Below are 12,572 nucleotides of genomic sequence, written 5' to 3' on the forward strand. Positions count from 1 at the left end.
AAGCCGAAACGAAAAGGGAGAGCGCGGTGTGGCATACCTGATACTCGATGCTGGCGCCGCTCTCCGGCCGAGCCGCGATCTCCTCGACGATCCCTTGCCATTTGTTGCACGCCGTTTGGATGAGCCCCCAATGGTTCGCCATTGCCTCCGACCCGCGCTGCATGTGCACGCCTTTGAAGAAGGGGTCGATGAGCTTGCGCTCGTCGAACTCGGCCTTGATGCGGTCCCAATACGTGTCGATGCTCTGGTTTGTGCCGGTGATCGGGTCGAGGCAAATGACTTTCCACGCTTCGGCGAGGCACTCATCCTCCTTGGACGCCTACTTGATGCGCGGCTCGCCGGTCCTGGCTGCCCCCTCTTCTTCTTCTTGCCTTTCCTCGCCGGAGCAGGCGCCGACTCCTCCTCCTCCTCCTCTGGCTCCTCCTCGCCGTAGTCGAGCTCGCCGTCCATGTCGCCATTGAGGTCCATTGTGTCGTCCAGGGCAATGAACCTGGGGGACGCGGCGGCGGCGGCTGAGCCGGTCGTGATGATGTCGTCCATGTCGTCCTCCGTCGCGTCGGTGTCGCCGAGATGCGACGAGAAGGCTTCTGAGAAGGGCAGCCCGCCACGACAGAGAGGTGGCGTTGGGGTGGATGCGTAGGCTGGCGGTGAGTAGGTGTACGGAGGTTACTGCACGCCGGAGAAGGCGGGCGAGGGCGTGTGCTAGGCCGGGTGACCATGTTGGGGTTGAACCCACCGTGCTCGTCACCGTCGGCGTAGCCCGGCGACGGCGTGCAGCCCCAGGGTTGTGGCGACAACGAGAAGCCGGCCGAAGACCCGACGCTTTGCTGGCTCGAGGGCACGTACGGGGCGTGGCCGCCGGGTGGATTCATCATCCCCGCGCGAGCCGCCTCGGCTTGTTCGGCCGAGCGCTCCGCCTGCTCCGCCACTGCCACAACCGCGAGCGCCGCGCTGTCTCGGGCCTTCTTGGTGTTGGCCCTGTTCCGCCGGTCGGCGGTGACAGCCTCCCGGTGCTAAACTTCCGCCCTCCAGTCGGCGTTAGATATGCCCGGGGGCTTGGACGGCGGTGCCCTCAGCTTCCTCTGCATCGGCTGGGCGACGGCGGCGGTGGCACCCGTCGCGGCGCGGGGGACCACGTACTTCCTCGGCGGCATGGCGGCCGGCTGGGAGGGGAGGAGGAGGAGATTGGCGGGAGGAATGGAGAATGAGAGGGAAGCCGAGGGGGGAAAGCGGGAGGAAACGGCGGGAAAAGGTCCTCCTCTCGCTGACGGAGCGGCCCCACGCCCCTTTTCGCTTCTGCCGGCGCACCAAGGCGGCCCGGAGCGCTTGGGTTCGGCTCGGGCGCGCCGGCTGTTATTTCGGCCCAAACCGGCGCTAAATGAGGTCGTGGGGGCGCGACTGGGCCGATTTTCGCCCGCCGGCGCTAAAAAATCGCCGGGGGGGAGGGGGCTGTTGGGGGCGCGGCTGGAGATGCTCTTGGCCCCACTTTGCGCAAATGACGTGTCGCAGTTACCGATGATGGCAGGGCCTGTGGCCTCATACGGTGGCGGCAAGTGACACGTGTCACTTGCCGGGCCTGCCGCCACAACAGTTTTGACAATTCCTCTCGAAGGTGGTCCTTTCTGTCAATTCACTCGCGCAAGTGGTCCGATTTGCCAAAAATTCCTAGTGTTACTCTTAGAACCCAAATTTTGTCACATTTTGTGAAAAAAAGCCCATCATGGAATGCAACAATTCCACATGAAACGTCCACATGCACTAATACGACTTCACGCATAGGGGAAGCCGTAGCGGTGGTGTGCAAGGGAGCTGATGGGATTTTCCTCGGGGCTTCAGCTAAAATCATTGAAGATATCCCTGATCCTGCTAGTCTCTTGCTAGAGATTTGAATCAATCCCTAATGAGAGAAACCTGTATAACCATTGGTGGCCAAGGTGGTAAAACTGTTGAACCCTAAGAAGGTAGATTCAGGACATCAGCTGCCAGATTGGGGCTGGCAGACCCTTGCATCTCCATCTTCCCTTGTTTATGATGGGCCATTTTTTGTAGGCTGATGATAATGTACCTGCGGTTCAATAAGCACAGAGGCCATTTCTTTTGGGAGGGTCCTGAGAGAAACACTAGTAACATTAGGTTAATTGGCCGAATGATTCCGAACATAGAGACACGGATGATATGGGGATCATGAACTCCAATCTTGTGAACATTGTCCTCTTGACTAAATAGATTGTGTGCCTTCTCAAGGAACAGCTAGATCAGATACTATGGCTGCAGCTGATTAGAGATAACTACCCATAAACGGGCGACATTCTATGTTGACTTTGTGGAGAGGACCATAGTTCTCGCACAGCCTACACAAAAATCAAAGGCCACCTCTACTTGGAGCAGTTCCACGTAATTGTTTTTGGTTTTAGAGGTAACATTCCTCCACCACCACTTTGGAATGATGCTTAGCAATTATTGCTCAGTGAATCCACGACCTTCATGTGACATGTGTTGATTCAACAAGGAGCGAAGAACAATTAGAGGAGCACGAGTAGCCAAGTGTCTGGAGCGTTGATCCGATCTAACAACCATAATTGATGAGCTGACCATTGATTATGGTTGCGGAAGGCATGACAATATGGTCAAACAGTTCCATCAAGCGGAATTTGGTTATTCATGTGTGACTTGCCTACCGAACACTCAACATAAAGGGTAGCATTATATTACTGTTGCAAAAAGGCACATTCACTATCAACATGAACTGAATCTCTCCACACTTGGCGTTAGTTATTTTTATGTTAGTTTGCAACTTTTAATTAAGATCCATTATTTACAAACATAATTATTCTTCTATCTTAACCACTGCATATCTAGCATATATCCAAATAACTATAACCCCGAGTGCGTCGGAAACACTCACAATAACACTTCCACGAAAGTGTGCTTCAACCCGCCCTATGCACTTGCAAGCCGTTGGTATGTTTCATCGATGTTGATGTTATTAATTTAATGCCAGGCCACTGCCCTTTATCTAAAAAATATCCACAACATTATTAAACAGTAAGAGTGAAATGTTCTCCTACAAGTGTAAAATCAAATCACACATTCATGAATCGTTTCTAAAGGCGAGGGCATTAGGACATCTCCACCGGGAACCCCGAAAGGGTGCCCGGCAAAAGTGTGGGGCAAGCCATTTGGGGGCGCCGACTCAAACTGTTGGCTGGTTCGGAGGTGCTGACCACACCGGCGCCTCCCAGAATGACCAAAATTAAACATATGTTTTTTTGACACGAAAATTAAACCTACATAGTTCTACGGATACAAAGCCTACATGGGAGATCCTCCCTTGTCCTCCAGTCATGCGTGGCTTCTGACATCCGGCGGTGTGTCTTGTCGCGCGCCTTCGGGTCCTGCCATTGCGGGCGCGGCCCTTCCTGCCGGACTCCGCAGCGTTTGCCTCCGCCTCGCTCCTCCTCTCGGCCGACGACGAGGCGCGCAATTCCACCAAGGCCTGAGTCAAGGCATCCATGAGCTCGCAATTGCGGGCCTCCTACGCGGTGCTCTGAAGGGACAGCCGAATGACGCTGCTTTCGAAGACGTCGCTCACCCCGTGGATGTCTTTGCGCGCCATCTCCCCACGCACCATTTGGAAGGAATTGAGGAGGCCCCCCCTGGTCGACAAAGGGCTCGGTGGTGGTGTTCACTCGTAGAAAACATGGTTTTGGTCCCGGCCAGATCAGACCATTAGTCTCGATTTTGTTATGAACCGGGACTAATGTCAGCATCAGTCTCGGTTCGAGCGGCTAGGAAACCAGCCAGGCCTCGGCAGGCATCAGTCCCGATTCAATTGGGACCTTTAGTCCCGGTTCCAGACACCAACCGGGACTAAAGGGGTTGTTGCACTTTAGTCCCGGTTGGTGTCTGGAACCGGGACTAAAGGGTAGGCCTTTAGTCCCAGTTGTAGAAACCAACCGGGACAAAGCCGCAGCGAGGTGGCTCAGCGCTGGACCGTCGCAAGAGCAAGTAGAGGCATCGAATGGAGTGCTATTGCTTGCTCTATACCGACTACTTCGCCGACGCTCAACTACACGGCGAGAATGTATTTCGGCGCCTCAATATGCGTCAGGAGATTCGAGACCCACAGGTGCATTAAGAACTGCAGCACGATCTGGTGAAGCACCTATGGAGGCTCAAGGCCAACGCCTAGTTCGATGTGTTTTAATTTGTATTCTAATTATGAGCTTGATTCGTTGAACTATTTGATTTGCCTTGATTTTTGTGATGAACTATGTGATAAAAATTATTTTTTTGTTGAATTTGTGTCGAATCTGAGTTGGAACTCGACGGCGCGGGCGGGGGGTGGGGGGGGGGGGGGTGGTGGTGTTGGAACCGGCTAGCCCTAGCTCACCCTCAGCTCACCCTCTCTCTGGCACATACACAGGAAGAAGACAACCCTGATTTCCGGCGACGAACGCCCCGGCGCTCACAACGCCATTTTTCTTTATAGCTGGACTAACCACCACGGGCTACAACCTTGGACGCACAACGCACGCGCTCTCGTAACAAACTCAACCAGGAGGGATTTTATACTTGGCCGATGCATGCATGCACATCGCTGCCCACCTCCCCGATCTACACATTATCCATCCGCTCATCCCGGCCTCCATGACGCGCTCTACGCGTACGACCCGGCTGGCTGCGAACGGAACGCTGCGGCCGTTTTGCTACTACTGCCAGCCTAACTACGACGGCTACGAGCACTTACACGCACGCCACACACACATACGCCCGCTGCTGCGTCCCGCGCATCACCGACGCGCCCGACGAGCCCGACGAGCCCGACGGCACCAATGTGTCCCGCCCGTCCCGCGCGCACCCGACGCGCCCGACGAGCCCGACCACACACGCCGTGGCTTATTCCAACACACACCCCCTAAGCCACGGCCTAGAGGAGTCCGTCGTCGTCGACGTTGGCGCCGGCCAAGAGTGCATGCTCCGCCGCCGGTCCTTTCCACAGCTGCGGGCACTCGCGCCGGAAGTGCCCGTGCTCCCCGCACTTGTAGCAGCGCCTGCGCTTGTTGCCGCCGCTCCCCGACGCCACGCTGCGCCCGTCGTCGTCGTCCCGAGCACCGCCGTGTCGACGCTCCCGTGCTGCCCACTGCGCCGCCGTCATGAGCAGCTGCTCACCCCCGCGCTCGCCGCCGTCTTGTCCACGGCGCCGAACCCGCTCGTCGAACGCACGCAGCCGCCCGAGCGCTTCGTCGAACGCCATCGTCGTCACGTCGTGGAACTGCTCGATGCCGGCGACGACGGGGAAGAGGCGATCCGGCACCGTATCCAGCAACTTCTTGACAAGTGCTGCGTCGCCCAGCGTCTCCCCGAGGTTGGCGTACCTCGCCGCCATCGCCGCGAGCCTCCCGCCGTACACGTCGAGCTCCTCGCCATCCGCCATCTTCAGGCGGTCGAATTCGCCGCGCAGCGTCGCCAGCCTTGCCGCGCGGACCCGATCGGCGCCGACGAACCTCACCTTCAAGGAGTCCCATACCTCCTTGGCGGTGAGCTACGTTGACACCTGCAGCAACACGTCCTCCGGTAGCGCTCCGAGCAGCAACGCGCGCGCCGTCTTGTCCTTCCGCGCGTTCACCGCCGCATCGCCCGGCGCCACCGCCTCCCACACGGTGTGCACGTCGAGGATGGCCTGCGCCTTGATCGCCCAGACGGTGTAGTTGTCCACCGTGAGCATCGGCATCGCCATCGACGCCGATCCGCCCGCGCCTCCGCCATGTGGGACGAGCGCCATGGTCGCCGGTAATCGCCCGAACCGAAGCTCTGTATACCAATTGTTGGAACCGGCTAGCCCTAGCTCACCCTCAGCTCACCCTCTCTCTGGCACATACACAGGAAGAAGACAACACTGATTTCCGGCGACGAACGCCCCGGCGCTCACAACGCCATTTTTCTTTATAGCTGGACTAACCACCACGGGCTACAACCTTGGACGCACAACGCACGCGCTCTCGTAACAAACTCAACCAGGAGGGATTTTATACTTGGCCGATGCATGCATGCACATCGCTGCCCACCTCCCCGATCTACACATTATCCATCCGCTCATCCCGGCCTCCATGACGCGCTCTACGCGTACGACCCGGCTGGCTACGAACGGAACGCTGCGGCCGTTTTGCTACTACTGCCAGCCTAACTACGACGGCTACGAGCACTTACACGCACGACACACACACATACGCCCGCTGCTGCGTCCCGCGCGTCACCGACGCGCCCGACAAGCCTGACGAGCCCGACGGCACCAATGTGTCCTGCCCGTCCCGCGCGCACCCGACGCGCCCGACGAGCCCGACCACACACGCCGTGGCTTATTCTAACAGGTGGGGTGGGGGGGGGGGCAAACTTGGGTGGCGACTGGGAACCGAAGCCCCCACGTCGAAAATAACGCCGACAAGCCCCAAGAGGCGCTATTTTCCGTTTTAAAACGACCTTGAGGGGCGAACGGCTGGAGATGCTCTTAGTGCCACAGCAAGTCCCTCCCACCCGCTGCCCCCCTCCACCGTCTTTGGTCGTGGTCTCCTTGTTGTCTGTGGCGTGGTGCTTGGGCCAGGAGACTGCTCGCTAGGCTTTCCATGACGTTGACCTGTCTAGCGCATGGTGCGGTGAACTTCCGCAGCGACTGGTCTCCTTGTTGGCTGTGGCTGGACGTCGGGGAGCGCAGAGCGGCGCCAAGCGGCAGGTACATCAATTTGTCTAGGTTTTCTTCTTTTTTTCCACACCAGCTGACAAAATCTGGGGCTGATTCCGACCCGGTCGAAGTGACATACAAGTGGGCATTAATTATCCAGGGCGGATGGTTGACTTGGTTGACTGACTGAGGGAACGTTTCCGATATTATTTTGCTGGTGTTTGGGATGTACCACTCGTATAGGCACATCACTTTGTCTAGCTCTGTGGCATTACTAGCTACTTGTCCTGTCCAAGTCTTCTTTTTTCCACACGACCTGACAAAATCTGAAATTTGGCGGGTGGCGGGGAACGGTAGACAAGCCAAGTACCTTTGATTTTTGGGTACACAAGACCACACCTTGTAGTACATGCTTTTTTTTTTGTAATATACGGTGGAATTTTCAAAATGGGAAGGAGCACACTAAGAGCATCTCTAACAGACCCCTTAAAACCCACGAACCTATAAAATAACTGCCGTTTTACAGTTTTAGGCGAAAAAAACGACCAGAATAGACCCCATAAACGACTCCGACCTGTAAATTTTTTTATGGGGCGCGGTAAAAAACTCCTCCAGATCTGCAAAAGCACAATATTTAATGCATTGATTTGAGCTAGCTAGCTTCATGCGAGTCGTCCTGGACGCCGGCGGCTTTGTATTTGGCCGTTTTATGCGTTGTCTGTCGGCTTCGTAGGAGCGATCTAGCTGACTATGAACACGGGCGAGAGGAAGAAGCCGATGTGGGAAAAAAATAAGTGAATATTCGATTTTACAGTTTAAGTTTAAGGGTTCTGTTTAGCCGCAGCCCATGCCAGCCTGTAAAACATGTTTTCCGTGAACCGTAAACGCGTTATAAGGGGCCTGCTAGAGATGCTCTATGACCCGGAGATAGAAAATATTCATGAATGTGTGATTGGACTGTACACTTGCAAGGGATCAATTCTATCTCTTACTGTTGAATATTATTGCTGATATATTTTTAGATAAAAGGCAGTAGCCCAATGTTAAATTAATTACATCAACATCGGCCAAAGATAAGTATGGCTTGCAAGTGCACAGGATGGGTTGAACCATACTTTCGTGGGAGTATATTGCTGAAAGCCACCACATTTGTGGCACAATACTGCAAAACCACCACTTTTGCCAAAAATTTCAGAAAACCACCACTTCCTCGGCCAGTGAGTAACAAAAAGCACTAAACGCGCTGTGAGCCGCGACTAACTGAGAATCTGACTTATCGGGCCCACCTGTCGGAGCCACGTGGCAAAGGGCAAACGGCATAGCGGAAACGGCCGTTAGGACCCCGCTAGTTAAGCCCAGGGCGCGTGCCCGTTCGGGCATTCCACCCCAACAGCTCTCTTCTCTACTCTGCTCATTCCTTTCTCGCGCCGCACCTCCCGCCGCTGCCGCTGCTGCCGTCGCGAGCAGCTTCGCACCGCTGACGGGAGGGGAGACATGGTTTCTTGGTCTGAGCCTTCCGACTGTTCCGACTCTTCCTCTGACGATGTGAGCCGGGTAAGATTCTGCTCATGTGCATCTAGGGTTAGGGTTAGGGAGAAAGGGGAATTTCTTCCTGATAACAATTGAATTCATTTTCCCTCTGGTTAGGTACCTGCCAAAATGGAGTGCACGGAATGGAGCGGCATTGCTTTGAATCATCCTGCACGTTGTGAGCATCGTGCCCCCTGTGAGAAGTTTGTTGCCTTTGAATGGACTGATAGCGGCAGGAGGTTCCTGGGGTGTGGGAAAAAGGTGATTTTCTTACCAGTTCAATTAGCTCTTAAAGTGTTGAAGTGATTTTGTGAAACATGTGAATTCATTACTGATAGAATTGGTCTGAAATATGTGAATCCACTGAACTGCTCAGTTGACTGAAACAATAAGTCTGAAATTATGCAGTTTAAAGTATATATCTGTAGCCATAAATCTTGATACAACAGCAGTACAAAATGCATGAGTAGGCAGTGGAATAGTTCTATACAATAAGTCTGAAATTAGGCAGTTTCCAATTTCTTATATGTTGTGGCCATTCTTTTTTTAAATCATTTTAGCTCTATATTTTCTATCCAGTAGTAGGCAATGCAGTAGTAGAAACATGACTAATTAATGGATTGTTGTTTCTTATTTTTATTAGTAATGTTTTTAGAAATTGGTTTAATTATATTTCCTTTCTTCACACATTGATAGGATGTACCCAAGTGCAACTTTGTGGACTGGATTTACCCTGAGTGGCCAGTCCAATTGAAGCAAGCTTTAAATACCATCTGGACTATGTATGAGGAGGAGTCGACCAATAGGTTGAGGCAGAATGTACTTAATGCTGAAGAAGTAGTGAAGGTAATGGAAGAGAAGAGGAAGATGGAAAATGACCTGAGGTTTTTTAAAGTTGACTTTGCCAAAATGGTGGCTGACAAGGAGGATGCAATTACCCAGTTAGGCAATGCAAGGTTGGTTATTAGTGACCCGAAGGAACAGATTGAGAAAAAGAACTTGGCTGACAAATCAGACACTAACATTCATCAAGTGTTGAGGGCCAAAGCAGAGAAAGAGAGAGACCAAGAGAAGGAAGAGAAGGTGAAGCTTGTGCAGGAGATGGACAAGATCAAGCAGAAGAGTGCCATGTTGTTGGAGGAGAAGGAGAAGTGGAAGCAAGAGAAAAGGCACCTGGAGTACACTATAGGTGATCTGTTCAAAGAGAAGGAGGCCACCAAGGGGAACATCAGGAAGATCAAAGAGATAGTTGATGAATGATTCAATGTTATTGTAGTTGTATCTACTAGAATACTCTATCTGCTATTTGTGGCACTAAAAGTGCAAGACATTTGTACTGAATTTAAGCTGGATTAATTTGTGTTGCTAGATAATGTTATTAATTTGTGTTGCTGGATTAATTTGTGTTGCTTGATAATGCTATTTCTACCACATTTGTGTTGAACCTGTTGATGTAGATGTACTCCAGGTCTTCCATATTTCTGAGGTATTTTAGTATCATCAGCAGCTGATGTAGATATAGATGTATAAGTAGAAGTACCAGTTTTGTTTAGGGAGTAGGTGGTTTTGGTTGTTTTTGTTTAGGGAGTAGGTGGTTTAGGTTGTCGTCGAGGGTTCGATGACCCCTATTCCAGGGTAGGGTAGTTTAGGTTGTCGTCGAGGCTTCGATGACCCCTATTCTAGGGTAGGGTAGTTTACGTTGTCGTCGAGGCTTCAATGACCCCTATTCTAGGGTAAGGTAGTTTAGGTTGTTGTCGAGGCTTCGATGACCCTACAATAATGTCATTTAGCCGTGACGCAAAACCCACAATAATTCAGCTACAATAACAGCATTTAGGCTGCACCCAAAACCCACAATAATTCTGCTACAATAACAGCATTTAGGCTTCACCAAAAACCCACAATAATTCTGCTAGATCAACATAACTCCACAACAGCATGAAGGCTTGATCACACATAACATAGGTTCACATAACATAAATACCAGATAGGTTCAGAGGACTCAAATTGAAACATAGGTTCACATGACTGAAATTACCACATAGGTTCAAAGGACTCAAATTACACAGGTTCACATGACTCCAATTCAAACACATGTTCAAAGGACTCAAATCATCACACATCCAAGGTTCTCTGGACAGATACATGGGTTCTAGCCCCAAAAGTTTCAAGCACTGGCAGATATCAAAGATCACACATTTCCACTTGCTGTGAAGTAGCTCTTCAGTCTTCCATATTTCTGAGGTTTCTTCCTTGAACCTATTGCAGCATTTGATGCTCCACCAACTCTTCCACCTCTCACTGACCTCTGTTTTTTAGCAGCAGCAACAACAGTTGATGTAGATGTAGAAGTACCAGCAGCAGAAGAAGTCCCTTCTCCACATGGAGGCCTAGGTGCTGGCCTTGGTGCTGTGAAAGCAGCCCTTGTTGCCCTAGGAGCAGCTCTTGGTGCCCTAGCAGCAGCTCTTGGTGCCATAGGAGCAGCAGTAGCATCAGGTGGAGTGTAGGATTCTGCCTTTTGCCTTCTCTTTTCCTGCAGTTTTTAAAACAAACAAAGATTAAAATCTACATAAGCAAAATCAGATACAATGATGAAAAAATATGTACCATGCTTCTATTTTTCCTCAGCTGGAGATCAGGCCTCAAAGGTTGTCCACAATTAGTAAACCTGTGGCCCATTAACCTACACTTCCAACATCTGATTGTAGCCATCCTAGAGGTATCTTTTGGTTTAGGCACTTCAAACCTTCCCTTCTTCCTCTTTTCTTCTTTTCTTCCACTCTGGTCCTCTTTGTGGAATACAAGAGGCTCAATATCAGGTTTTCCTGACTTGAGCCAAGCATCTTCTCCAGGAACTAGATACACTATTGGTTTGTATGCCTCCAAATACAATGCTTTCCTCAAGAAAGGACTTACAAAATCCTCAGGTTGCATCTTGGCCTTGTAAATTGCACTGCAACCATGGTTGCATGGCAACCCTGACATGTCCCACTTCCTGCATCCACAAGTGTGCTCCTCAAGGTTCACAACATAGGTCTTTGGCCCACTGCTTACTTGCCACAAGTTAGGCCCTGCCCTAATTGCTTTGCAATCCCTTTGATATTTCTTGCTCATCTCCAGCTTCTCTGCATATGCTGGAGCTATTTCCCATCTAGAAGTTGCTGCACTTTCTCTTTTTCCATCAAACCTGACTAGGAACTTGTCTTTGATTCCATTAATCATTGTCACTATTGGTTTGTTTCTAACATCCAAGATATATTTATTTAAGACCTCACTTATGTTATTAACCACCAGGTCTGTTTTGCAATTTGTGTCCATTTCATGCCTAGCCCATGTGTGTACTGGAATACCAGATAACCACCTCCATGCATCCTCACACTCATTCTTCAAATTGGCAATGGCTACATCAAAACCATGCTTTGTGTAAGAATAGCTAGCACTGTCCATGCATTTTTTCAGATCTTCACCTCTAAATCCAGCTCTTTGAAAATTTGCATAAATGTGCCTTAAACAAAATCTTTGTGGGCAGTTTGGAAATACAGCATTGACAGCATTAAGTAGGCCTTGATTTCAACAAAAAAGAAAGTAACTAGGTTTCAATCTTAAGTCCAAACAATCACTAACTAATAAACAATTTGAGCATACTTAAGGTACAAAAGAAAGTAACTAGGTTTCAATCTTAAGTTCAAAAAATCACTGATAAACAATTAGAGCTTACTTAAGGCACAAAAGAAAGTATCTAGGTTTGAAAGAGAACATAGATCACTGACATTCTGCCTATCTGACATGATGGTGTATTTGCCAAACTTTCCCTCTTCTGTGCCTCCCAGAGCATACTTAAGTTGGGTGAGAAACCAGCTCCAACTGGGTGTGTCCTCCACTCCTATAATTCCAAAAGTGTTGGCATCCCTACCAGTAGTTGCTAGGATTTGTGCTCCAGTTGTAAGCTTTATGAAGCATCCATCCAAACCAATGAAAGGCCTACATCCATTTAGAAAACCCTCTCTAGGTGCATTGAGACAAAAGAAAAGACCATGGAATCTGGGACCTCGATGTGGGTTTTCATTTGTGCTTTTTGGAGTGACAGTTGTGACAATGCATCTAGATCCTGGATTGCATAATTTAACTGTTTCAGTGTAATCAGACAACCTATGGTACTGCTTCTTATTATCTCCTAGGACAATTTCCTTTGCTGCCTTTTTAGCTCTCCATGCCATCATCTTTGGAACTTCAATTCCAAATTTCCTCTTTGCCTTGTCTACCAATGCTGGCAAGGTTGTGTTTGGGTCTGATCTAATTGTCTCTAAGATAGTGCTTCCTAACCACTTTGAGCTCACTTTACAATGTTTATCACTAGTTGGAC

The 12,572-nt window shown here is 50.6% G+C and overlaps 2 protein-coding genes across 2 annotated transcripts; one reads left to right on the forward strand and one right to left on the reverse strand.

Moving 5' to 3' along the window:
* Window positions 1-4,443: 4,443 nt before the first annotated feature.
* Window positions 4,444-6,538, reverse strand: LOC141027906 (uncharacterized). Its single transcript, XM_073505510.1, has one exon. The coding sequence runs from the start codon at window positions 5,435-5,437 to the stop codon at window positions 4,931-4,933; it is 507 nt and encodes a 168-aa protein (XP_073361611.1). The 5' UTR covers window positions 5,438-6,538; the 3' UTR covers window positions 4,444-4,930.
* Window positions 6,539-8,332: 1,794 nt separating this feature from the next.
* Window positions 8,333-9,606, forward strand: LOC120969187 (uncharacterized). The gene is made up of 2 exons (XM_040396300.3): window positions 8,333-8,470; window positions 8,906-9,606. The coding sequence occupies exons 1-2, from the start codon at window positions 8,339-8,341 to the stop codon at window positions 9,467-9,469; spliced, it is 696 nt and encodes a 231-aa protein (XP_040252234.2). The 5' UTR covers window positions 8,333-8,338; the 3' UTR covers window positions 9,470-9,606.
* The last annotated feature ends 2,966 nt before the right edge of the window (window positions 9,607-12,572 follow it).

The sequence above is a fragment of the Aegilops tauschii genome, chromosome 7, assembly GCF_002575655.3.
Source record: "Aegilops tauschii subsp. strangulata cultivar AL8/78 chromosome 7, Aet v6.0, whole genome shotgun sequence".
Lineage (NCBI taxonomy): Eukaryota > Viridiplantae > Streptophyta > Magnoliopsida > Poales > Poaceae > Aegilops > Aegilops tauschii.

Coding starts and splice junctions, on each gene's coding strand:
- LOC120969187 (XM_040396300.3), top strand. CDS start 8,339: ATGGAGTGCACGGAATGGAGCGGCATTGCTTTGAATCATCCTGCACGT. Junction 8,471..8,905: donor TCCTGGGGTGTGGGAAAAAG/GTGATTTTCTTA, acceptor ACACATTGATAG/GATGTACCCAAGTGCAACTT.
- LOC141027906 (XM_073505510.1), bottom strand. CDS start 5,437: ATGGCGGATGGCGAGGAGCTCGACGTGTACGGCGGGAGGCTCGCGGCG.